We start from the raw sequence: 27,887 nt of genomic DNA, 5'->3' as shown, positions 1-27,887 counted from the left end.
AGAGAAGAAGGGGTGGGTAGCTGCTTCTGAAAGAGCTCATTATCTGGTATGTCGTGATGATAACTCCACTTCAGGAAGTTCAGTGGCAGCAATGCAGAGGATAAATTGACTGGGAAGCCAAGGAAGAATTGAGTATAACTGTTTGAGGGGTCCTGGTTACACTCAGAAGAACTGAATACAAATTAGGTTGAGGTTGAGAGCTCTATGTGGCTGGCTATAAAGAAGGGAAGGGGGAAAGGGATAAGACACAGTGCTTTGCTGGTATGCTTTCCATGAAGAGATCTGGGGCACTTGTAGAATGGAGAACTTATTGTTCCTGGAAGCTCTGATTTCTGCTCCTAATGCCCATTTAGTTATAAAGTTCATGTTTGGCTAATAGTCCTAGTTTGTTTATCTTTAACTGTGGAGATGCTTCTTAATGATTAACATGAGGGCAACCTGGGAACTCTGTTCTTGGCTGTTGGTTAAGATGCAGTAGGATTGCTGAGAGAGGGGGCCATGGTTTTGATTAACCAGAACCCCTGCCCAGTGGAACTTGTCTTCCTGGGAGGATGCCGGACTAGACAAAACATCTGGCTGTGCCTGAAGCCCAGATGGCCCCGCTGCAGTTTCATATCAATCAGAGGGCAACAATTCCCCACTGAGGTCAGTGTGGCTTCCCTTTACCCAGCAAGCAGGCAGCTGGCCCAGAGGAGGCACCAGAAGTAAAGCTTCCGTTCATAGCTCTTGCCAGGAATTGTGGCTGCAGATTTAGCAGCTTCCAGAAGGTTTATTTTCTTGCAGTGACAGCAAGTCAGACCTTAAACAGAGAAGGTCCATGTACTCATACCACAAGAACTGACCTGAAGGAACTGAACAGATAAGCACAAACACAATGGGGTATGGCTTTGTCAGATTTACAGTTTCAACAAACCAACAAAAAGGAGCTCGAAAGTGTTTGAAGGAGAGGATATAGGTAACCTGGTAGGTATAAATGTAGCTTTAAGAGTGGTGGTGCTCTCTGGCACTTTAGCTTTTCATAGGTTACCTCTAGAAAAAGAAACACAAACTACTTCAAATTATCCAAGAATAATAATCCAGCTGAGCTACACCGGATAGTTGAATTGGCCAGAATACATCAATTTGACTGCCAGTTTACAATTCCAGAAATGAATTCCAACATCTCTTAGGAAGAAAATAAACAGTTCAACCAAAGAAATGCAAACCTTGTTGATTGGCCACATTGGACCAGTGTAAATCTCTCCCTTTCAAAAAATAAGTAAACAAATAAGCAACAATTAAACTAAATTAAATGAAAAGCTTGTGATGCTACTTAAAACATACCATTCTTAAAAAAAGAGAACCATGTTCCTAAAGAAATAGAAACATATTTCCTGAAAAGATTTTACCATGGTAGGCAGAGGAAATTTTAAATTGGTATATAGATAATATTCTCATTTAAATATAAGAAATAGGGATGAGAAATAGCAGAAAATGGATGGTGAAATGGAGGAAGAGAGCTCCTGAGCTAGAAGCACAGTGACAGAGACAAGTGAAGAATGAAAAGAAACTAAATACAGAATAAAAATTTACAATCGCAGTATTTGTCTTGTAAGAAATAAAAACATTGAAATAGGAGACAAGCTGGAGAATCTCTCTGAGACGGAAGAGAAAAGGTGTGAAGGTGGGGAAGTAACGAAAGAAAAGTTGCCAAATGTGGAAGACAGAGCACCAATCCAGGCGGCATAAATGAAGAAGAACAATTAACAAATGGAACAATTAACAAAAGGTACAATAAAACACATGATGGCAAACTCTTCTTATCCTTGGTGAATTGAAAGGACTCACTGAGTTCCAGGCAAAATGAATAAGATACAACTTGATGAAAAATGGAACAGTTCCATGGAGAACAAAAAACCCCTACAAGCATTTGACAAAACACACACAGGTAAGCACACAATCAGCCCTCAGCAAATAAAATAGCCATTTACGATAAATAATCACAACTAATCCAACCCTCCTGAAGTTTCTTCTCTGTAACATCAAAGACCAAAGCCTTTGGAGAATCATTGATTCAGCCAGGATATAATATGCACAAGAGCCACAGAAAATTGCCCACCCGGGCTTGTTGAAGAACTTGCAAAGACAGGGCAGCAGGCCCCCAAAGTTATCAGGCCCTAAAGCCTGGAACCTGTAAACATTACCTTATTTGGTAAAAGGATCTTCGCAGATGTGGTCAAACCAAGGATTTTGAGATGAGGAGATTATCGTGGATTATCTGGATGGGCTCTAAATGCAATCATATATATCCTTATGAGAAGGAAGCAGAGGGAGATTTTATATACACAGAGGAAAAGGTGATATGAAGACGGACACCGAGATTGGAATGATGAGGCCTCAAGCCAAGGAATGCCAACAGTCACCAGAAACTGGAAGAGGCAAAGAACAGATTCTCCCCTAGGGGCTCTGGAGGGAGTGCAGCCCTGCTGACACCTTGATTTCCGCATAGCAATACTGACTTCAGACTTCCGGCCTCCAGAACTTCAAAAGAATACATTTCTGTTGTTTTAAGTCACCACATTTGTGGTACTTTGTCACAGCAGCCACAGGAAACTAAAACAGACATAATTTTTAGCCTACTGAGATGTTTAGGAAAAAAACTATACATGATGACCATGAAAGACAGTATTTAATTTGAGTCTATACTCCCTGCTTGTATTGTCAGTGTTTTGATAGTTGGCGGAAGGCAGAGGGGAAAGTAAAATCTTTTTAGCCTTTCTGTCTTACATAAAGGAGAGTGAAATGGTATATTATTTTTCTTTTTCTTTTTTTTTAACGTCTTTATTGGAGTATAATTGCTTTACAATGGTGTGTTAGTTTCTGCTTTATAACAAAGTGAATCAGCTATACGTATACATATATCCCCATATCCCCTCCCTCTTGCATCTCCCTCCCACCCTCCCTATCCCACCCATCTAGGTGGTCACAAAGCACTGAGCTGATCTCCCTGTGCTTATTATTTTTCTTAAAATTGATAATTAGAGAAAATGCCCATTTAGGAATACTTTTGAAAATGTTTAAAAATGCCTAAAGTATTATTAAAAACAAAATGTATACTTTGCAAATCACTGAAGGAAATGTGAAAACTAAGACATGTTACAAAGAAAAAGGAAATAGCAAGAAAACATAATAAACAAAAAGCATAAAACAGGTTGATGGAGATAAGCTTCTATTAGTCTCCCTATATTAGGCTCCTTTCACATGAGACCCTCACAGTCCTCCAGTGTGTCCTCAAATTTGGCCAGCTGAGGAGGAAAAGAGAAGGCATCAGAGAGTAGAACAAAACTTGTTTTAAGAGTCAGGTCTTCCTCCTCATCCCACTGACCAGAACACATTTCCCAGCTCACCTAATTATAAGGGAGGTTGTGCCTAGGTGGAAGAAGAAACGAGTTCGTGAACACACAACATCATCGCTGCTTCAAGAACAAACGTATCAGTTCTGAAATGAGTATAAATTCACTTTTGTCTGGCCACTCCACAGTGCGAGGTAGAAGAAAATAAGAGAAGAAGAGGTGGTCCCTGGAGCAGGCCAGGGTTGCAGGAGCTCAGGATGGCTGGGGGAGGATTGAAGGATCAGCCAAGAACTAAGGTCAAGTGGGAGAGCAGAGTGCAAGACTAAAATGCTGAGCTAAGAGTCTGCAAAAGGAGTGGGCAGAATGATGTGTGAGCGTCCCAGAGGGAGGCCCCGAGATGAGGGCACACAGGAAAAGGAAGCCTCTACTGTTACGTGTGGAGCTTTCACTGACCAACCTGTGGGCAGGGAGGGAGCTGTAAGGAGCCTTGAGCTGGTGCCCACAAGTTAAATTTCCATATTAACTTGGAAAAAAGAGAAAAAGATTCTCAAGTTAGGTAAAGAAAAAAAAAAATGCTGCTAAACAGAAGAACAATAAAATATTAAAAAGTTGACACAAAGGAATAGCATGAGAACATACATAAATAAAAACAGGGGTCACAATATTGCTTTTCCAAATAAAGGTAAAATTCAAGGTTAAAAAATATATATACATATTAAAAGGGACAGAGGGAATTATTTCACGTGATAAAATGCTTAGTCCACAAGTGTGTCAACAGTCATGAATATTTATGCACCAAATAACCTAACAAGAAAACTCAAAGCAAAATCTGTCAGAAAAACAAGAAGAAATTGACAGCCATAGGAGACTAACATATCTCTCTTAATGGAGTAAAACAAATACAGTAAGTCTTCTACATATAAGCAAGTTCCGTTCTCAGAGCGCATTCGTAAGTCCCATTGTTCGTAAGTCCCATTGTTCGTAAGTCCAGCAAAGTTAGCCTAGGTACCCAACTAACACAATCGACTATAGAGTACTGTACTGTAATAGGTTTATAATACTTTTCACACAAATAATACATAAAAAACAAACACAAAAAATAAAACATTTTTAATCTTACAGTACAGTACCTTGAAAAGTACAGTAGTACAGTACAGGGGCTGGCATCGAGTAAACAGGCAAGAAGAGTTACTGACCGGAGGAGGGAGAGGAGGTGGGAGACGGTACTGTACTACTGTACTCTATACAGTACTGTACAGTAAAGTACACAAAAGCACAACCACTTGTAGAGCATGCACTCACATGACATTGTACACCAGACACGTGAACTAACTTATGTGATTGGACACGCAAATGCACATTCACATCTTTGAAAGTTCACAACTTGAAGGTGCATATGTAGGGGACTTACTATAAAAAAAATAGAACTAAACTGGAATTTGTTTTAGGTGATTTTACCATCTTTTGATTTGATATTATGTATCAGGCTCAGTGCTAGGTACTTTATCTGTGATTTCATTTACAATAATCCTCTTGACAACACTGCTGGATAGATGATGTTACTGCCATTCTACAGAGGAGTAAACTGAGGCTCTGTCAGGTCACTCAATTAGCTATCAAGAATGAGTATTTGAACCCAAGTCTTTGACCCCGTAGCCATTTTGTTAAATAGCCTCTTTGGGAGGCAGAGCTTCATTTCATGGAAAACATTTCTTCAAAAAAGGATAAAGGCACCTCTGCCCCTCACAGAGTCCCTGACACCTCCAGGGCAGGTTCTGGTCAACAATAGGCAGTCACAGAGCCTTCATTTACAGGGCGAAGATAATGAGAAAAGAAGTGGTGCAAGGTTACTGAGCAAGGAAGAGTGAAACACAGGGCAGTAGCTTCAGTGCTGCATCTGTACACTGCCCAGCCTCCCAGAACATCCGTCACTGCAGCTTCTTCAGTGACTGAAGCCCAGGTTTATTCTTTCACTTAGGAAAATAACGCAAGAAGAATCTTTCGGTCTTCCCAATACCAGCTGGCACCAGGAAAGGACAGCCTCTAATTTTGCTCTAGACACCAATGCTTGCTTTGAGCTTTGGTCTGTCTTCTCAGTTTTTGCTCTTTGGATGGCACAATGCTTTAATTATTATTGTCTGCTATTATAATCATGGTTTAATTGTTGGTTTGCTGCACCGTGGCTCAGAGGGGGGCATTTTGTGAGACAAGTATTATTTTCTTATTGTCATTTCCAAAGTCACTGAGGATAATTTAAGCTGCGTTCTCGTTTGGGGACAGGAGTGATTTCTGACCCCTCCCCCCGCTGCAGCAGCTGTTCGTTCACATGCCATCTTCCCCTGATGTAAAGATCCGCTGTTACGACTCTTCTTCCCGGTGCAACATCCATTGTGTTCATGCAGTGGTGACAGTTGCTTGGAAGCACCCAAAGCCTTTTCATATTCTGGGGCCCAGTCAGAAGGCAAGTGAAATCAACATATAAAGATGCTGTGATTTTTTTTCCTTTCTAGTTTTTGCATTTTTCTAATGTGCGACGGATACAGATGAACCACCTCTAAGTGTGGAGGTGGGCGGTACCCGAGAAATGCCCAATGTGTTAAAGTTTCCTTCAGACTGAGAGCTGAAAACCATAATCCCAGACTCGAGTTTGTCTGCGGACAGCACTTAAGGGGTGCAGCCCCCTACAATGACAATTTGATGCTCTCCTAGCTTTTTGGATGAAAGTTCTGGCAGTAATTCTCTTCCTGTGGTTGAAGCTGAGTGTCATGAGCCTTACCCGCAAAGCCTAGGGGGCCTCTTAGTGGTGGGCTGGTGGGCAGAGGTAAGGGAGTGAGGGCCAGGTAGGGGCTGCCTCACCTGGAGAGCTGCTGTTGGGACATTGTGGTGGAAGGTGGGACTCTGCGGAAACACCATGATGAAAAGGTGTACAGAGATCCCGGAACAGGGATGGCCCCACGGTCGGGGTGCCCTGCAGTTAAAGGGAGTGGCAGCCAATCTGACATGAAGACCCAGCTCCAGAGAGAGCAAGCAGAGGTTCTGGGCAGCCCCCTGGGGAATGGGAAAGAGGACCAGAGACCAGCGGGGCTCATTAGCTGAGCTAGCATACTTGTCAGTAGTGAAAGCCCAGGCTGTACCCCAGGCAGATTTAGGACGCTGAGACCAACTCAAGGCCCCTCTTTTTTGGAAACGGGGCTCCCCCCTCTCTGCCCCCAGCCCTGACCCAGCACCATAGAAAGGATCGAAGAGGCCATGCCTGCCTTGCCTTCTTCCACAGTTGGACATCATTGCCCTGCCCGGAGTCACTCTCCTCTCTCTTTTTTACTTATTTATTTTTGGCTGCGTTGGGTCTTTGTTGCTGCACGAGGGCTTTCTCTCTAGTTGCAGCGAGCAGGGGCTACTCTTCGTTGCAGTGCGCGGGCTTCTCATTGCGGTGGCTTCTCTTGTTGTGGAGCATGGGCTCTAGGCACGTGGGCTTCAGTAGTTGTGGCACGCAGGCTCAGTGGTTGTGGCACACGGGCTTAGCTGCTCCGCGGCATGTGGGATCTTCCAGGACCAGGGCTCAAACCCATCTCCCCTGCCTTAGCAGGCAGACTCTTAACCACTGTGCCACCAGGGAAGCCCCTCTCCTCTCTTGACTCCTTGGGCTGCACCTTTTTCTGGTTTACCTTCTACCTCCTCCACTCATTCTTAGTCTCCTTCCCCTGCTCATCCTTAATGCCATGGATCTCCAGGACACCCTTCTCTGTGTGCTGCCCACACTGATAATCGTTGAGTGGGCTTGTCCAAACCCATGGCTTCAGGTCTCACCCACCTGCACCCATGCTCTCGTCCTCCTGAAGAACTTGTACTGTCCTAGGGGTCCCCGTCTCTCCATCCCATCAGTGTCTTTGAGCAACCTCTTTTCTCTGCCCGGCATTCCCCTTCCTTCTCACACTCCTCGCCACCCCCTTCATCTGGAAAATCCTGTTCATCTCTCAAGACTCAGCTTAGTTGTTCCCTCCTCCGGGGACCTTGCCTCACCCCTTGGCCTGAGGTGGGACCTTCTCTGTGCGGACCTGTACCATAGTACTTATCACACCACAGCTAGGGGCAGAAACAAGCCATGCTCCTGTCTGTATCACCTGTGCCTGGTGTGGTATCTGTACCCATTGCCTACTGTTCATTGATTGGATGTGTGAATATTGGTCAGAAGACTTGTAGAGCTGTATTTGGAGAGTGCGAGACCCGGGCTGCAGCATCTCCCTGTCTCCTGGCTTTAAACTAGGCAGCCATCTCTGGCCCAGGGTCTGTGCAGCTAGGTCCTATCTCTATGGTGGTGATAGGATGCCAAAGACATAGATTCAAGGGGCGGGATGTGGGCAGTAAAGAGAGATGTCAGAACCTCCAGTGAAATAGGAAGTATCTTCCTTAGCACATAGGATTTAAGTTGCCCATCACCAAGTGGCACACACAGCACGGACAGTGGGTGAGTTTGGCTGAACTGTGGGCGTCCCCGAAAGCTGATGAGCCATTCACTTATTCATCAGCTCACCCAAACCGGGAGCTTAGTGTGGGTCAGGCCTGGTGCTGGGTACCAAAGATACAAACACAAAGGAGACACGAACACAACAGTTAAGGAACTCAGTAAGACAGGTTATTCAATGGATGACTCTGATACACAGGAGCACACAGAAAGAGCATCTCACGAGATTGGGGCCATGGGGAGGGCATGGAAAAGCCCATGGAAAAGCTTACCAACTGGAGGTGGGGATCTACTGGGACATGTTATTCAGGTGGTATATTAGTTTACTAGGGCTGCTGTAACAAACCGAATGACTTAACAGAAATTTATTTTCTCACACTTCTAGAGCCTAGAAGTCCAAAATCAAGGAGCGAGTAGGGTCACGCTCCCTCTGAAGGCTCTAGGGAAGAATCAGTTTCATTTCCCAGCTTCTGGGAGTTGCCTGCACTCCTTGGCCTTCCTTGGCTTGTGGATGCATCACTTCAGTCTCTGCCTCCATCTTCACATGGTCCTCTTCCCTGCGTCTCCTCGGTGCCTCTGTATCCAAATCTCCCTTTCCTTTCTCTTAGAAAGACATCAGTCATTGGACTCAGGACCCACCCTACTCCAGTATGACCTCATCTTAACTTGATGACATCTACAAAGACCCTATTTCCAAGTAAGGTTACATACACAGGGACCGAGGGTTAGGACTTGAACATATCTTTTGGCGGGAGACCATTCAAGCCACTACAGGTGGTGTGAGGGCACGTATAGGGGTTGGAAACGTCCAGACAGAGGGAAGTCCCTGAAGACAGAGAAAGAGAAGAAAATGGGTAAAGAGTGAGAGGAAGAGGAGGAGGCAACTGGGGCTATTCATGGAGGGCTTGGAGCATCCCCTAGGAAGCCTGACTTTATTCTGTAGGGAAAGGGGGAATGACTGGTCAGATACATGGTTCAGAAATGTCAGCTGGCCCTGGTGGAAAAGGTGGATTGAAAGGGTGAGGGGGAGTTTGGGTGCACACTCTGTGTGCCTCTAATGCTGTTCTCTCTCTTGCAGTCACCTTCCTCTCTCACTTTCCTTGTGCTTTGCTTTTATTTCTCCAAAACTGCTTCAAAGACATCTCCTCCTTGAAGTTTTCCTTGCCTCTCTCAATTAGAAGAAGATGACGATGTAAAAGAAGGCCTTTGGTCCCAGACAGACGTGGTTTGAATACACCCTCTGACCCTTACAAGCTGTTTGACACCCCCCTCACCCTCAGCAAGTCTCCCCAATTAACCCCCGGGACTTCAGTTCCCACATCAGCAAGATGGCAAAAGTAGGCTCCAACTTACAGGCTTGTTATGAGGATATTAGAAAATATACATAAAGTACTTGGCACGTAGATTTCCAACAAATGATTAGTTCTTCTCTTCGTCCGGTTATTTCGATAGCACTTTATCCCACGCTTTCAGCACCTCCTGCACGTATTATTGTGTTGTGTGTGTCTCTTTCAATAAACGGCAGCAGCCTCCAGGGCAAAGACACAGCCTTCCATGTTTGGGCAGCTCTCAGCACAGAGCGTGGTGCACATTAGGCCCCCTCCCTCTTCCGTGGCTGGTGTTGTGTCTGTGGCCCAAAGAAACAAGAGCGCAAACTGGTGAGGCGTCAAGATGAAGGATCACCTTCTCACAGCATGGTGGGCGCGGGACCCTCGAATGGTTTTCAGTATTTCAAAAGCCAGAAGGAGACCGGATGGTCACCTGCAGGGGAGCTGCTCAGGCAAACCCAAATGTCTGCTTGGGCCCAGAATTATCCCTATCAATGAGAACCTCTAATTAGCATGTTATAGACTTTGATTTCTATGGGGTGAAAAACGTCTTCAGTGAGAGTCTTAATCCAAGTGGTCAGATTGGCAAAGCTTCACTGGCTAGCATCAAGGATTTATCATGAAAGAGGCCACTAGCACCTGTAGTAGCCCCCTAGCTAATTTCCCTGCATGAGCCGTTGCCGTTGCCAGGCTGTTCTTATCCGGGCAGCAGGAGTGATCTTCAAATGAAAATTGGATCTTGTAAGGTCTCAGCTTAAAATCCTTCAGTGACGTCCCTTAGCCCATAGAATAAAATCCAAAATTTCCCCCGACCCACCAGGCCCCACGAGACCTGGCCTCTGTCTACCTCTCTTGGCCCAGGGACAGCCTCAGTGACCTTTCTTTTTTTTTTTTTTAATTTATTTTTGGCTGTGTTGGGTCTTCGTTTCTGTGCGAGGGCTTTCTCTAGTTGCAGCAAGCGGGGCCACTCTTCATCGCGGTGCACGGCCTCTCACTATCGCAGCCTCTCTTTGTTGCGGAGCACAGGCTCCAGATGCGCAGGCTCAGTAGCTGTGGCTCACGGGCCCAGTTGCTCTGCAGTGTGTGGGATCCTCCCAGACCAGGGCTCGAACCCGTGTCCCCTGCATTGGCAGGCAGATTCTCAACCACTGCGCCACCAGGGCAGCCCTCAGTGGCCTTTCTGTTGCTCTGATGCTCCGAGCTGCTTCCCTTCCGGGGCCTTTGCTCATGCTGCCCTTTATCCACAGAAAGCGTCCTCCCGCCTCTTGCGCTGCCCTGCTCTTCACGTGACTGGCTCCCTTTAAGCCTCTCCTCTCCCTTAGATGTCACCTCCGTGCAGAGGTCTTCCTGGCCAGTCTGTCTAAGCCGGTGGCTCCATCTCAGCGCTCTGCTGTTTCCTTCATCGCATTTGCCCACAGCTGATGGTCTTCTGATGGGGTTGTGTGTGCAGAAGTATTGCCCATCTCCAGAAACAACTGGAAAATGACACCCTGTCTGTCATCTTCGCCATTATCTCCCAGCACCTGACACACGGAAGGCATTTACATAAACGAAGGCAGTAAGAGGTCCGGAACTTCAGCTTCTCTCCTTTCCATGGCCAAGCTGCCTGGTTTCTGCCTGCAAAGGACCTCAGGCCTCTGGCCTCCTCCTCCCGCCTCTGCTGACCTCATCAACGCCAAGCCTTTGACTTTGTCTGATTAACAGATCAGTTAAGCTGAATGCAGTGAATTGGCACTTTTAACTCCGGGTCTTAAATCTCCGCCCTTTAACCTTGTGTATGATTCACATGTAAACTATTGTTTACTGATGGGGCCTCTCTGGAGCAGGCCTGGCTCTCGGCCACAGCCTCTTTCTTCTGGAGGCGCAGGCAGCGTTGTCAGGGGAAAGAGAGGAAGCGCCAAAGTCTGACCCGGACTGTAATTATATAAAGTAGTTCTGTGTCGCTCTCTGACCGGCCCTTGACCTTGAGCAAGTTATTTAACCTCTCCGAGCCTCAGTATTCTCATTTTTAAAGAGGGGAACGGTGCTACCTGCAAAATAAAGGTGCTGTGAGGACTAAATGGGATAAGGTGAAGTTGCCTTGAACACAGGGGTTGTATAAATATGTTTTCTTTCATTTCTACCTAGTGTACATATTCTCTCTTTTCACACTTCCCATCGGTCTGGTCCTTCTGGGATTTCATTTGTTCATTCTTCAATTCACTCACTCATCCGTTCCATTATTCACCCTCAGGGACCTCAGTCGGTCTCTAACCAGAAGAGGATAAAACCCCAACTCTGCTAGCTAATACTGATGTCCCTCTCTCAATCCAGCTCTGTCCCCATGACATCCTCATGCCACCCGAACTCCAGTGTGGACGTCGCCTGTCTTCCCAGGTACCTTAACCTCCCCCCTGCCTCTGGGTCTTGTCTTGTGTTATTACATCCAAAGAAAACACCCTCCCTTTCACGCCGCCCAAACTTCTAGCCTCGTCTCCTTCCTTCCATGACAAGCCTGGCCCACGAGAACCTCTCTTCCCTGAGAGCACGTCCGGCAGCACCACACAGCTACCACTTGGTCTGCGCCTGCAGGCGGCTGCCGATTTCCCAGTGCATCACGGACCATGGAGGAAGCAGAGAAGCCAGGGGCAGCTTAGCACGGCAGGGCGGATGCTTGTTTGCTCTGCTTCCTGGGGAGCTCCTTCTCCCCTTCCAACCAAGTGTAGGGCCCCAGTCTGCCAGTCTGTTCCCTCCTAAACGCCTTGAAGAGAAGCCTATCTGTTTTCACTCATCAGAAGTCCTTGGAGGAGAGGCCTGCCAGGGGGATGAGAATACAACCATTGAGGAAACCCACACAGCTCTGGTACTGAGGAAGCTCCACCTGTATCTATAAAAGGGTCTGCCTAGGAAATCCAAGAGCTTAGCTTGAAGCCTGTTAGAACTTAACTAGTGACTGAAAATAAGATATACACGCACACACACACACATACATATATATATATCCAACAATAAATATGGAACTAATAATTAAATCCCACTCACAATGGAGCTGAAAGCCAAAAATTGAACTTAAGAGGAAGAACGCAAAGAGGAAAACCATAAAACTTTACCAAAGTACCTAAACTAACCCCTAAATAAGTTAACAACATCTACAGTGTTCCTGGCTGGGGAAAATAAGTAACGTAAAGATATCAATTTGCCCGAGTCAATCAGTAAGTGTGTGCACGGCTTCCCTGGTGGTGCAGTGGTTAAGAATCCGCCTGCCAATGCAGGGGACACGAGTTCGAGCCCTGGTCCGGGAAGATCCCACATGCTGCGGAGCCACTAAGCCCGTGCGCCACAACTACTGAGCCTGCGCTCTAGAGCCTGCAAACTACAACTACTGAAGCCCGCACGGCTAGAGCCCGTGCTCTGCAACAAGAGAAGCCACTGCAATGAAAAGCCTGCGCACCGCAACGAAGAGTAGCCCCCGCTCACCGCAGCTAGAGAAAGCCCGCACAAAGCAAAGAAGACCCAATGCAGCCAAAAGTAAATAAATAAATAAAATAAATTTTTTTTAAAAATAAATAAGTGTGTGCAATTTCAATCATAGTATCCATGGGATTTGGAGGAATTTGAAAGGATAAATTTGGGAAGTCAGCTAAGAAATTTTGGGGAAAAATACGAAGGGGAGCTTGCCCTGTAAGAATATCAAAATATGAGACTGAAAACTGAAATCAGCCGAGTATCTGAGCTCCTGGTACCTCAAGTATTTAGAATCCTGTCACGGCAAAGGAGGGAGCCCTGGAACAGAGGAGAGTCTAGACTCAGACCCGTGGCCAAGGTTTCAAACCCCTTGAGAGAGACAGCCTGGATTATCCAGGCACAGGCATCTTCATTCAGGTACTCATGAGCGCTATCAGAAGCGTCAGGCGTAGCCCAGGCAGTGGGGCTTCCAGAGTGAAGAGGACCTGCCCCCGCGCTCGTGGAAGTCATGTTCTAGGTGGGGAGAGGAGTAGTAAACAAATAAATAAAGTATAGACTGTAATAAATGCTAAGGAGGAAAGAAGCAGAGCATTTTGATAGAACATGGAAGAGGCCACTTTAGGTAGGTGGTGGGATAATTGAGGGTCCATTTGGAAAAAATAATGAACCGATAAACCTCAACAAATGAAACTACACAAGTGCTGAGAAAGTATTAAAGTGTTGCTTTTTAATCATACAGGGAAGAAGAGGGTTTGCCCAAGCGTGCCATGACATCCAATATCCTTAAAGGAAAATATTAACATTTGATTACATAGAATGAGTAACTTCTATACCAAAAAAGACACCATAAACAAAATTTCAAGGAAAAAGAGATACCTACCAGCTGCTGGGAGAAAATGTCAGCAACAAATATATAAAAGAGAAATAAAAATATATAAAGATAATAAATAAAAATTATAATGTGTGAACAGAATTTTAAAAGACAAATAACTCAAGCTGGGTAAAGGATGTGAAGATATACAAATGACCAATAAATACGTGCAGAGATACGCAACCTTACTAAATTATCTAAATTTAAAACACTAGTGAGATTCCATTTCGCTTTAGCAGATGGGCAAGTATATTAATATAGAATATATTTACATTGTAATATCTGATATTGGTAAGGTGAAGTTTAGAGAGAACAGTCATATGAATACTGTTCGGGGGGGAATGTAAATTGACACAATCACTTAAGAGAATAACTGAGCAGGATTTATCAACAACTTTAAATATATTGTATACCCGTCCCCCCGACCAAAGTATTCCTACAAGCCAACTGAAATATTAACATAAATGTGAACCACTCCATAAAGATGGGAATGTTCCTTGCAGTCTTATGTGAAATAGTGAAATATAGCAATGTACATTTCTACAGGAAAAAATGAAGTAGATGCATATCTCCATTATATAGTATTAAGTGAAGAAAGTTACATAAAACTATGTAAAATATAGTCCCATTTGCGGGGGGGGAATGTATGTGTGCACATTGAAAAAAATCTGGAAGTATTTGCACCAAACCTAATATCAAGTGGAAAGTTCTAGAGAACAGGTTGGTTTGTGTGAGAGAGACTTCTTAAAAATTCAGGACATCTGTATATTGTTAGCCTTTTTCTGCCTTGAGCATATCTTATTTTTATAATTTTAAAATACATTTTTAAAAGGATATAGTGATAAATGGATTGGATCCTGGAACAGAAGAAGGGCATCAGTGGAAACACTGGTGAAATCCAAATCAAGTCGGGAGTTGAGTTCATAGTACCATGTTGATTTCTTAGTTGTGACAAATGTACCAGGGAAATGGAAGGCGTTGACAAGGGCAGAAGTGGTAAGGGGTCTATAAGAATTCTCTGTATTATCTTTGCAACGTTTCTGTAAGCCTAAAATTAATCCGAAATAAAAAATTGATTAAGAGAGAGAGAGACAGAGAGACAGGCTGGTATCCAAGTTCTGCTCTGGGAAGCAGAGATGTAGGCTTACCCTTGCTCCCACTGCAGCTGGACCAGCTTCCCGAAGATCCTGCCATAACCCCTGACCTTTACTTCCCACACACACACCTTTTTTAAGACTTAGATTTTTAGAGCAGGCTTACGTTCACAGCAAAGCTGAAAGTACAGAGATTTCCCATTCACCCCCTGCCCCACACCTGCACAGCTTCCCCCATTATCAGCATCCCCCATCAGAGTGGTACATTTGTTACAACTGCTGAACCTACATTCATTGACACATCATTATCACCAAAAATCCATAGTTTATATTAGGGTTTGCTCTTCGTGCCCATATTCTATAGGTTTGAACAAATGTGTAATGACATGTATCCACTATTACAGTATCATAAGAGTATTTCCACTCCCCTAAAAATCCTCTGTGCTCTACCAGTTTATCCCCTCTCGCTGACCTAACCTCTGGCAATCACTGACCTTTTTACTATTTCCATAGTTTTGCCTTTTTCAGAATGTTATATACTTGGAATCATACAGTATGTAGCCTTTTCAGAATGGCTTCTTTCACTTAGTAATATGGATTTAAGGTTCCTCTATGTCTTTTCAAGGCTTGATAGTTCATATCTTTTTAGCACTGAATAATATTCCATTGTCTGGATATACCATAGTTTATTTATCCATTCATCTACTGAAGGACATCCTGGTTGCTCCCAAGTTTTGGCAATTATGAATAAAGCTGCTGTAAACATCTGTGTGCAGGGTTTTGCGTGGAAATCAGTTTTCAACTCCTTTGGGTAAATACCGACGAGCACAATTTCTGGATCGTATGGTAAGAGTGTGTTTAGTTTTGTAAGAAACTGCCAAACTGTCTTCGCAAGTGGCTGTACCATTTTGCATTCCCACCAGCAATGATGAGAGTCCCCGTTGCCCCACATCCTCATCAGCATTTGGTGCTGTCAGTGTTCTGAATTCTAGCCATTCTAATAGGTGTATAGTGGTATCTTATTGCTTTTTTCATTTGCATTTCCTCGATGACATATGATGTGGAACATCTTTTCACATGCTTATGTGTCATTTGTATATCTTCTTTAGTGAGGTATCTGGTAAACTGTAGCCCATTGTTTAATCATGTTATTTGTTTTCTTACTGTTGAGTGTTAAGAATTCTTTGTATAGAATTGGCTCTCCATATCTGCATGTTCAGGATCCACAGATTCAACCTACCTCAGATGGAAAAGATTTGAAAAAACTCCACAAAGTTCCAAAACGCAAACTTGAATTGGCCGTGCACAGGCAACTATTTACATGGCATTTACATTATATTTACAACTATTTACATAGCATTGATGTTGTATTAAGTATTATAAGTAATCTAAAAATTATTTAAAGTATACAGGAAGGTGTTCTATGCAAATACTAGGCCATTCTGTATAAGGAATTTGAGCACCCTCAGATTTTGGTATCTTGTTATCTTTTGCAGAGCAGCAATGTTTAATTTTAATGAAGTCCAGCTTATCACTTGTTTTCTTCATGGATTGTGCCTTTGGTGTTGTATCTAATAAGTTGTCACTATACCCAAGGGCATCTGAGTTTTCCCTTATGTGATCTTCTAGGAGTTTTATAGTTTTACGTTGACATGTAGGTCTGCGATCTGTTTCGAGTTAATCTTTGTGAAGGGTATAAAGTCTGTGTCTAGATTCATTTTTGCATGTGGATGTCCAGTAGTTTCAGCACCATTTGTTGAAAAGACTATCTTTGCTCCATTGTATTGCCTTTGCTCCTTTGTTAAAGATCAATTGACTATATTAATATGAGTCTATTTCTGGACTTTTGATTGATTTGTCTGTTATTTCACTGATATCACACTCTCTTGACTACTGTAGCTTTATAGTAAGTCTTGACATTAGGTAGTGTCAGTTCTCCAAATGTGTTCTTCTTCAATGTTGTGCTGGCTCTTCTGGATCTTTTGCCTCTCCATATAAACTTTAGAGTCAATTTGTCAATATCCGCAAAATAACTTGCTGGGCTTTTGACTGAGTATTTGTTTTTTTACCTCTATCCTTTATCCCCAGATCCTGCCTTCTCAGCATCCCCTTCCAATTAGAATGATATGGATAGGGGCTCAGGAGCGAGGCCTGGGGACTGCCGTGTAGAGTTGAGGAGATGGGTGGGGTTTTACAGTGGCAACAGGAAGCTCCATAATAATAAACAGGATGCACACAATCTATCCTCCCTCACCCTTGTTCCCATTTTCTAGTGACCTCCAATGGGTGGAGCAGGCTGGATGGAAATTGAGAGGATAATTCTCTCTAATCCTCTTCCTTCCTGCGAGTCTTTCTTAGGTGTATGACTTTGCCTGAATGGAAGCCCCTGGGAAGAAGGGGCTGAGCCCCGAGTGACCACCTGCTTCTTCTCTCCATTCAGACTCCACTTCCTGGTCTTTGACACGGAGGAGCACCATGACGTGTTGCGCATCTGGGATGGGCCCGTGGAGAGTGGGGTTCTGCTGAAGGAGCTCAGTGGCCCGGCCCTGCCCAAGGACCTGCACAGCACCTTCAACTTGGTCGTTCTGCAGTTCAGCACCGACTTCTTCACCAGCAAGCAGGGTTTTGCCATTCAGTTCTCAGGTCTGTGCCCACCTTCCGCCAACCTCCATCCATCGGTCCTGCCGTAACCCCCCTTCCTCCTCCCTCAAGTCCCTTCTTTCCTCCATCTCTCCACTCGGGTAAAGATATTTATTGAGCATTTGCTCTGTGCCTGGTCCACGGGTAGTGCTTGTTCTGATATCTGTGCCGAGCTTGCTCTGAGGGGAGGGGAGACAGGTAGGTGAATAGACACTGACATACAAATCAACAAGTATCTGGAGGGAGAAATGTGAGCTATAATGGTCACCTTGGAGCATCAAGGAAGATGTTCCAGGAAAGGTGATGCCCAAGCTCCAACCGGAAGGATGAGTAGAAGTTACAGAAGAAAAGACAGTATTTCAAGGAGGGCATAGTCAACTGTGACGTGGATGTAGAGTTGCCATGGAGCTGGACTTGGAGGATTCGTGGGTCCTTATTAGATGAGAAAGAGAGAAAAGGGCATCCTGGGTGCAAAGAGCATGTGAATGTGTGAGAGGCAGGATAACGGGCTCTGGAAGTGGAGGGTGGTCCACTGTGGCTGAAACGTGGAGAGTGGGGAGGGAGGCAGGGGAGGGACAGCTGACACTGGTTTGGAGCACAGTCACAGAAGAGCTGAGCTGACGTGTCACACACTCTTGTTCTTAGTTTGGTGCACATCTCAGTAAGGACTGGAAGCCAAATATGAGTAATCTAAATTCAATTAATTATGTACTGCGGTAGCCAGTTATGGCGGAGCATGACAGAGAGCTACCAAAAATGGGCAATGCTCAAACGTCCAAGTCCCAACACTGGCTCGTTTCTATGATTGGTCCTGCCTCTCCCTGGGATGCATCATCTCATCTCCTCTGAAGTGCCTCTTCCATCACTCATCTCCCTGCACGAGTGGCTCTGCCTCGGTCTATGCTTATGTTTATTATACAGCAGCTGTCTTCATTACCATCTCCTTACTCCACTGCGTGTATGTGAGAGGGGGGTTTCCATGGTGATGCCAGAGCGAGGCTGTGTGGCACCTGGGCCGTGGCTTTGCCTCCACACTCTCACCTGGTAGGTGTATCAGCTAAGGGTGGTTGGGTATAGCTCTAGCACCAGTAAGGCTGTAATGGCATTACAGAGCCTACTTCTAGCTCTTTCCTGCCTTTGTCTTCCCCATGGAGACGAGCATTTAGCAGCGTGTGTGGCAAATGAGGGTCTCCAGGATCATGTTCCTGAGTACTCATTAACTTGCCCACTTAACACTCATGCAGGCTGCCAGCCTCTCGAGGAATAGCTCCTTGTGGAGTTCATTGGGAGTCTTCTGACTGGAAATCCCCACACCCATTCACCCATGAAGAGGGTCCCCGGGAACCAATGAGTAACACTGAACTCACCTAAGGTTAGGGTCCCACTGTGGGGCGACAAGAGAGTCATTTTAGATAAGCATTTCCCAACACCTGTTCCCAGGGGTTCCATGGACAATTAATTGGTATTTAAAGGAAAAGGAAGTCTGTGTGATCAAGTCATGTCAGGAAGGTGCTTAGGTTGAGGCAGACCTAAAGAAGTTATCTGTAATTCGGAGCCTCCGAGAGCATTTGTTCTGCTAATGCAGATGCATTAGGAAGGTGTCTGGTAGGTCACAATTCTCAAACATATTTCATCATGGATGACTTTTTTCTAGGCCATCTCAAGAGACTAGCATTTCATGGAACGAACTTTGGAGACTGCTGGGGTAAGCAATAGAAGGATCTCCCAGCAGTAAGGAGAGTAGAATGCTAGAGACAGCTCAGTCCACTCACTGCGGTAAGGAGAATGGGGAATAATTAAGCCAGACATGTATTTTCTCTGTGCTCAAGCTGATGGGTATGGCTTTAAAAAAGGAAGAAAAAAAAAAAAAAAGAGCCCATCATTGTACCGGCAAATTCCCCCGCGGATTTGCATTATCTGACCTCCAATGTGTCCTTGCAGTTGCCACTTGGGACAGAGTCCCTGGGCGCTCTGGTGAGCCATGCCTTCGCCCAGCAGCTTCAGCTGCTTTCTCATGCATTGCCCAACTCGTAGAAGCCCTATTGTCCTTCAAGATTCATCTCAGATGCCACTTCTTCCTAAGCTCCCCATTCACAACAAATTGCTGTCGCCGATGGCACCCCCAGCACTCAACTTCTATTTCTTCAGCACGTTGCCGATTCCAGGCACCTGGCCTTGCCTGGGAGCTGGCCACCTATTTGCCAGCTCACAGAAAGCTCTTAGAGGGTAGGGGCCACCTCATGCCCATCAGACTCCCGCACAGTGTGTGTATGCAGCAGGAGGTCACTCACCACTTACTGGACCATTGGGCACAGGAAGACTTGAACAAATGAAAGGATGTTTCTCTCTAACACAAGAGTTTCTTTGGGCAAGCCATCCTCAACATCACTTAGGCCCACAGAGAGGGGAGTGGGCAAAACTACCTGGCCTGGTGTGCTGGTGTACCCGAGGTTCGGAAAAGGTCACCTTCCCTGTTGCTGTCATCACTTAGCAAATACCAGCACTACCCTAGGGAAGAGAGACCGGCTCACCCCATGTTAACGTTATAGTGTGTGTTTGACGGGGGATTGTACAGAAATGCCAGGGACGATTAGTGCAGGCTTGGCTTTATTGAGTGTGTAACATCTAACATCCTGTGTGTACTGCGTGGATCCAGCCTCTCCCTGGAGGCTTTGCCAAGCAGCTCACATTCAGGAGCATTAAAGGGAGAAAGTGAGAACGAAAAAAGGTGAGAGGGAGCACAGAAGGAGAGGAAAGCATAATCACTGCCATCTATAGAGCCGGCACCACCCTAAACTCTCTACAACATTATCTCTTATAATTTTCACAAAAACCATAAAGTACAGGCATCATCATTAATCCATGTTGCAGATGTGGGCTCTGAGGCCCAGAGAGGTTTCTCATTCAAGGTCATCTAGTTAATAAGTAGCAGAGCCTGGGTCAAAACGCCTGTGTCTGATTCCCAAACCTAGGCCCTTAATCATCGCACCCCATTGCCTCCCCTATAAATAATCTTTCTGAGTATGGTCACAAGAGTGAGCTATTTTTCTTCCAGGGAATCATTTACATGTGTACGCTGTAAAGCTAGAGATGAAAGCTAAGTCTGTTTTTAATTGGGTAGGAAGAAGATTGGTTCTTGTTTGACTTTATAAATAAATTCAGTAAGTATCTGATGGTGATAGTTTGTTCATTTATTTATTCACCCAAGAAATATTTACTGAACACCACTGTGTGCCAGGTACCACTCTAGGCCCTGGAGAGACAGTTGAGATCAAAACAGCCAAGGTCTCTATTCCTGTAGAGATGCACAAGGGATCTACAATAAAGAGGCAAACACATGATCTAGCAAGATGATTACAGATGGTGTTATGAAGAGAACAAAACAGGATAGTGTGACAAATTTGATGGAAGGGGGTTAAGGGATGAGCCCAGAAGGTGATCAAAGAGGCCTGTCTGAGAAGAGGATATTGGAGCTGAAAACTGAATGACAGGATGGAGCTGGCATAGGAAGATGTATGGCAAGAGCATTCCAGGCAGAAGGGCCAGCAGGTGCAAAGGCCCCTGGGGGCAGGGATAGGGGGGAGATGGAGGGGGCTAAGCTGGCTGTATTGGAAGGAGATTTTACCAATGTGCCTGGAGCATAGTGATAGCAGATCATTGAGGGTGTTAATGATTTAAAGCTGGATCAAAGCAAAGGGTAGGTTTAAAATGTGATCTCAAAAGAAGAGAGTGTAAGAGACCATAAACCGGGGGGTCGGTAAGCTTTTTCTGTGAAAGGACAGGTGGTAAATCTTTTTCTGTGAAAGTCCAGGCTTTGTGGACCACATGATCTCTGTCATAACAACTCCACTCTGCTGTCAGAGCACGAAAGCAGCTGTAGACAATATGTAAACAAGTGAGCATGCCTGTGTTCCAATAAAACTTTATTTGTAAGAACAGGCATAGAGCCAGATTTGGCTGTGGACCTCAGTTTGTTGCATACTGTCTTAGCCGTTACTGGGTGTAAGGTATTAGATACTCCAACTCCAGACTCGTCCATGCAATCCTAGATGGTATAATTAGTGCTATTAGTGTATACAGTTGCCCTGGGCTTTTCCACCGAAGTCATCCTAATAGCAGAGGAGAGTGAATGTATATCCCCAGGAGATCTGAGGGATGTAGGAAGCATAAAATCTCTGAGGCTTCCTGGTTTGCTTAAGAACTAATGTGAATCTTACATTCTACTCCATAATAAATTCATTTGTCTTAGTGTAAAAGTTATTTTTCCCAGAATTTCTGAGAAAAACTGACCCTCCAAGCCAATGAACATTATGGATCCTGTGTCCTCCAGAACCTCCTATCCCTGGGGCCTGCCGACCACAGCCTGTGAATGATGACACAGGCGGGGACCGCGGAGGCAGCCAGGGTTGATACAGCTGCCTCAGAATCTTTTCTCTGGAGTTCCTGTTGTACCATTTCCTTTGGTGTGTTTTCTCATGCTGCATTTTGTCCATTTGTTCCCTCAGTCGTCCTTTTATTATTTATTCCTCCCTTCCATCATTCATTTGATGTTTGCTTTTAAAACACCTTCTCTGTATTATGCTGTCTGGTATTAGACTACAAACATCTCCGAAATCCCTGAGTTTTTAGAATTTTTAATACATCCCAACTACTTATACTTATTTTGGACTCTACTTTGTCACTTGCTACAAACACCAGAATCCTCTCGGGTTTCAGTCTGGTGAGTTGTTGGTTGTTTGCCATACGAGGGAGAACATGACCTTCACCCTACCTTAGTAACTCCAAGCATCTTCTCAACCACTGCTCAGCATTCAGGCAGGCCAACTCCCAAACTCCTTTGCAGACCTTTCTGGTTGAATATTGGAGTTTATGCTTAATTACCTTGTCACTCCCTCATACGGATCATGTTAGCTACATTTTGCAAAATTGCAAAGCTGATCTATGTAATAAGGCTTGTATCGTTAAACCAAATTGAACTCAGTCCTACAGTCATAGCGGTGCAGTCATGCTTAACTCATAGTATAGTAGCCCAGGACAGGTGGATGATGGTGATGGTGAGGGTACCAGTAGAATAAGTGATGGTCACAAGTAGTGGTGGAGGTGGTGACAGTAATGGGCGTGAGAACAGAGATGGTGGCGCTGTTGCTTCCGCTGTTACACCGGCAGGAGGTGATGGAGATTGCAGCAGTGGCCCTGGTGATGGACGTGGTGATGTCAGTGAGGCTGGTGAGCCAGGAGCCTCACTGTCGGGCAGACACCTAGGCAACCCCACTTCCTCCTCTGTTTTCTTATCCCAGTGTCCACAGCAACATCCTGCAATGACCCTGGGGTCCCCCAGAATGGGAGCCGGAGTGGCGACAGTTGGGAAGCCGGTGACTCCACGGTGTTCCAGTGTGACCCCGGCTATGCGCTGCAGGGAAGTGCAGAGATCAGCTGTGTGAAGATCGAGAACAGATTCTTCTGGCAGCCCAGCCCGCCAACGTGCATCGGTACAAAGCAGCTGCAGTGTGAACCCTCCCCTCTGGTCCCACCACTTGTGTGCTCCAGACCTCCTACCCCCTTAAGTGGCAGCTGCATCTTGAGCCTGGCCAGGAGAGTCAGAAGAGCTGAAAGTTGCAGAAAACTCAAAGTCTATTCTGCTTCGCATGTCTACGTATACACACACTCACTCGCACTCACACACCCACACTCTACACACTATGAATTCTTCACTCTCCAAAATGGTCCCAAAGATTTTTAAGCCAGGTGTGCCTGTCCCTCTTCTCCTGACCCAGACCATATAGATTGGAAGGAGGACTGTGGGTCACCTCGGGTAGCAAGGGTCTTCAGGTTCTGAAATGACCCTTCTATTACCTGGAGCACTAGAAGGGCACCCACAGACCTGGAGGTAAAGGAAAGACCTTTGCTGTTCCTCTTGGCAAGGAAATTATTGGTTGCCTGGCTTTTGGTTCTCCAGATCTGTCCTCAGTCCTTAAATCTCCCCATTTGCCAGATGAAGCAGTGGAGGCTCTGTGATGTGTCCAAGGTCATGTAGCTCATAAGGGTTGGTGCCTGAGGAATCGATCCTGCTCCCCAGTTCCTTAAGGCTGGGAGGAGGAAGGAACTTGAAGGGAGAGGAGGACAGGAAAGAAAGAGAAAGTGATGGAAACAAACGTTCCAGGGGCTCATGTCCACCTGGCTCTTTTCCTCAGGCAAAATACTGAGTGCGGTTCTCTGCTGTATCAGCGATGGCTGTTAGAAGAGACCAGTAGTTGTGGAGTCCTTACTGTGTGCAACTGGACATTTACTTACAAAACCTCACTTAACTTTCCCTGCAGCTCTCTGTAATGAGTACTGTTCCCTCATTTTACAGTACAGGAGACTGAAGCTTAGGTGACTTTGAGTATCTTGCCTCAAATCACAGAGCCAGGATGTGGCAGAGCCAAGAGTCACACCCACATCAGTCTGAATGCAAAGCTTTTCATTTTCCTACCTCCCACACTGATTCCCACCCCGGGGATGGGCTCAGGGGACTTCCCAAGATGCACCCCAGCATTGCCCACCCCAGCGACGCCCTGCACCTCTTTGCACACAGACTCAGGGGAGGGGCTGTCCAGGCGTCTGAGGACTGGCCTTTGCTGGGCATGCTCTGAGGCCTGGTGTTGACACTAAGTCCTGTCCCTGGGTGGCAATGAGGAGCCGCATGGGTATGTGTGGTTGGATCTCCGTGAAGGTACTGCAGACAGGAAGGTGAGACCTGGGTTCCAGAGCAAGCTCAGCTCTCAACTATGTGTTGTGATACGTTGAGAGAGTATAGGATATTGAAGAAGACAGATCCAGGTTTAGTTCCTGGCTCTTCCATTTACTAGTTCAGTAGCCTTGGGGAAATTGCTTCAACTCTCTGACCCAGTAAACGTGCAGCCAGCAGAGCAGAGAGGTTAATTCAGCTTTCGTTACCCACTCTTCTGCGCTCGGCGTGGGGAAATGTTCCTCGCAACTAAGTGAACATCTGCCTGTCCTCTCAAACAGTCTGGAAATGCCAGTGACAAGCCCCTCATTTCCAGCTCCCTTGGCAGTCTGCCAGGATGGGTCTGGCTGGTCTTCATCGCCCTTCATTATAGGGAGGAAGCAAAGGGAGATAGCAAACATTTATTGAGCGTCCCCCATGATAGGTGCTGGGCTAGACGTTGTACCTACGTATTCACAAATGAAATCACCGTGCGGTAAGTTTAGAGCTCGGGTTCTGGATTCCAACTGCCTGGGTTCGAGTCCCGCTTCACCATGACAAACTGTGTAGCCTTAGACAAATCACTTCATCTCCCTGTGCCTCATTTTCCTGCCCTGTAAAACAGGGAAGATAATAGTACCTACCTCATGGGGTTGTTTTGAGACTTGAATAAGATAATGCTGTAAAGCACTTAGAACCATGCCTGGTTCATAGTAAACATTGTGTATGTTAGAGGCCATTATCGTCACTATTCTTTCTCTTTTTTTTTTATTTTATAGATTAGATAACAGAGGCTCAGAGAGGTGGGATAGTCTTGCACAAACTCACAGCTAGGAGGTAGCCAGGTCAAAATTGGAACCCAGGACTGTGTAACGTCGAAATCAATGGTCTTTTTCACAACTTGCACCTGTCGGCACAGCCTGCCCGCTTTTTAGCCTCCTGGAATGATCACCTGTTCCCAGTCCAACCTGGGCAACGTGGTTTGTAAGGTCAAGCCTGGGCCTGAGGATGGAGCCTGCCTTCTCCTTCTAACTCAGTGGGGAGCAGACAGGGCCTGACGGTGGGGCGAGGGGGTGCCAGTGCCCAGGATTGGAAGGGAGACCTGGCTTCTGGTCCAGCTTGGTTCCCAGCCCCAGCCCTGAGTACCCGCTGAAAGGATGGGGTGCCACTGGGATGTCACCAAGGCCTCATTTAGTCTCCTACAGCTCAGTTGTCCTGCTGGCCAGCGCCTGGGCCTAGAAGGGGAAGGGGGACTTTGTGTCCCTCAGCCAGCCCCGCCCAAGCAGCAGGACCTGTCTGTCCTGTGGGTGAAGCAGCCCAGGAGGCCAGCCAGGGCCTTGAGGACAACTGGCAGAGGGCGGTGAGGCCCACGCCGGGGTCCTGAGTGGGAAGCAGATGCCTGACTGTCCGATACTGGGGAGCCATCTGGCAGGGAGCTGGGCCAGGGCGGGGGCCACGAACCCAAACACACTGAGGGCACTTTGGGGGTTGGCGGAAGAATAACGGGAGCAGTTTGGAAACACCCAGATTGACCCCACGTGTGGCAGCTTAAGGGAAGGAACCCCTGGGCTGTAAAGGTAGGTCGTGCCTAGCAGCCCTTGCCCGAATGGAGGCATTGTTGGGAAGATGCCCTGGTAGCTGGGACCGCGGCCATGACTGGGCTTCCTACTCTCACTGGCTGCGTCACTGTGTTCCTAGCCCGGACTGGGTAGGGCCACTCTCTGTGGATTGCGCTGTGTGGCTTGCTTTGTTAAGTCCAAGGTTTTATCCTGATCAGGCAGGCCTCTAGTCTGTCCCATCCATCTAACCATCTTGTCTAGAGAGGGTTCGGTGGAGAAGTGAGTGAGATACAAGGCAGACCAGACTCGAGGGACCATCCTCGCTCCTAGAATCTCTTAATCTCTGTGTTAGTCTAATAATTTGAATGAATCTTTTCTAATAGAGATATTGGTACCTATCAGCAAGTGATCCAACATTTACATTTTTACAAATATGTTTAGAAAGATTCAGTACAAATAAGAAAACTCACAATGTATGTAAAGTTACAACTAAGATATTAGATGAGCCCAAAAAATGACTTAAAGAGTAGATGACTCTAAAACCAATCATAAATTTTATGAAATGTATTAAAAGCAAAAGAATGTGTGGAAAAAAAAAACAAAAAAAAACACCTGGAGCCCCTCCCCTGCCAGCTTGCAGGGAGGGACAGCCCTCTCCACTCCCACTACGGCCAACGATTCTGAGGCAGTGCAGAAGAATGGGGACATGACGGACTTTGGGACCAGACAGATGTGGGTCTGAGTCTCAGAGTGACTCTGGGCAAGTTCCTTAACCTCTCTGAACCTCAGTTTCCTCCTTTCTGAGTCAGGAAGAGTAATCCATAGCTCAGCAAGTTGTTATGAGGCAGAAATGAGATAATGGATCTAAAATGCTGTACATTGTGTCTGACATTTAATAGGTGCCCACTTGAGTGTTTCTGGTCCTCAGGTTGGGACTTGAGACGTATTTTCCACCGAAAAAAACCCACACTACTCACGACCCCTCGGGTTTTGTGTTCAGCCACATTAGGGCTTTAATGGCCTGGTCTGAAGACCTACCATTTTGTAAAGAGACCCTGCTGGGGATTGATCCAGCCCTTTAACCTCACCCCGAGTAAAAGCTACACTGAGGCAATAAAGCTCCGCTCTGGGACAAGCAAATGGCCACTCTAAAGTTCAGTCCTGGATGTACCCTTGGCTCCCACCTCCATGTCCATTCCTGTGGGCTCACTATTTGCCTAAAGTACCGCCAACCTCCAGTGCTGCCCTGAGGTTTTCAGACCAAGCCATGTTTAGAGTCTCAGCCATCTTTTCCTGTTAGCGGCCCCATACACCCCCAGCCTCTACTTTATCAGACCCTCATGCTATGGTGCAATAACCCAGCCATTTGGGGGAGAACCTGATTCAGGATCTGGGAGGTGCCCCCAGAGGGCTCTGGATGAATCGCTTGCTGTATCCCTGGCCACCTCCCCACTCCCTGCCCCTGGAAAGGCCCGTCATCTCAGGGGAGGGGGACCACTGTGGACTAATTGGGGTTTTGTAATATCTCTGTACAACGGAGGAACACATGATCTCTTGGACAAAGGCCTTTGAGAAAATTGGAAGGTATCTGCAGCCCTAAGCAGTGTAGGAGGCCAGGCACACTTGGCAGGTACACACGATTGCTTTCCGCTCCTCCTGACATCAAGTGCACTGGGACTCATGGTAAATACCCACAAAGCTCGCCCAGAGACAGGATGTGAGGCCCTGGAAGGAGACCGTGTATTTCATATCTAAAAGCCTAGTGATGGCTTTATATATTGACTACGTATGCCAAGTGCTTTAACAGACATCTCTAAAATCTTTACAACTACCCCATGGAAGAGGTATTATCTGTACAGTAGAGGAAGGACACTGAGGTCCAGGGAGGTTAGGTAAATTCCCTAAAATCACACAGCCAGGAAGTGGCAGAGCCAGGTATTTTGGTTTTGTTTTTTCATAACAGCGTGGTGAAATTCCCGTATCATAAAATCAACCATTGAAAAATGAACAGTTCAGTGACATTTAGTACATTGACAACGTTGTACAAGCACCTCCGCTATCCTTTTCCAAACATCTCCATCCCTTGAAGGTGAAACCTCATGCCCATTGCAATCCACCCTCCCCTGGGCCCCTGGAGCCAAGTTCTAATTTAGGTGTATCAGACTCAGTCCCTCCTCTACCAATACCCGCTGAAAGGTGACCAGGTGAAGGGGACAGTCTCACCCTCATCTTCCTCTCTCCTCAGCTCCCTGCGGGGGAGACCTAACGGGACCATCGGGAGTCATCCTGTCACCAAATTACCCAGAACCCTACCCTCCAGGCAAGGAGTGCGACTGGAAGGTGACCGTCTCTCCCGACTACGTCATCGCCCTGGTATTTAACATGTATGTACCTTTCCCCCCGGTGGGAGATGGAGGGTTCAGAGTAGCGAGGGGTGCAAACCCGGGTCTC

The 27,887-nt window shown here is 46.2% G+C and overlaps 1 protein-coding gene across 2 annotated transcripts in view; it reads left to right on the top strand.

Moving 5' to 3' along the window:
• The window catches only part of CSMD2 (CUB and Sushi multiple domains 2), a 645,193-nt gene that overhangs the window by 466,947 nt on the left and 150,359 nt on the right, over positions 1-27,887 (top strand). For both annotated transcript variants that reach the window (XM_068537861.1, XM_068537860.1), the window contains exons 26-28: positions 16,972-17,174; positions 22,469-22,660; positions 27,682-27,820. In XM_068537861.1, the coding sequence (XP_068393962.1) occupies positions 16,972-17,174; positions 22,469-22,660; positions 27,682-27,820 (534 nt within the window). The remainder of the gene's footprint in view (positions 1-16,971; positions 17,175-22,468; positions 22,661-27,681; positions 27,821-27,887) is intronic.

Source organism: Eschrichtius robustus, chromosome 3 (assembly GCF_028021215.1).
Source record: "Eschrichtius robustus isolate mEscRob2 chromosome 3, mEscRob2.pri, whole genome shotgun sequence".
NCBI classification, from domain to species: Eukaryota; Metazoa; Chordata; class Mammalia; order Artiodactyla; family Eschrichtiidae; genus Eschrichtius; species Eschrichtius robustus.
Note: the sequence above shows the minus strand (reverse complement) of the source record. Positions and strands in the feature narration are given on the sequence as shown.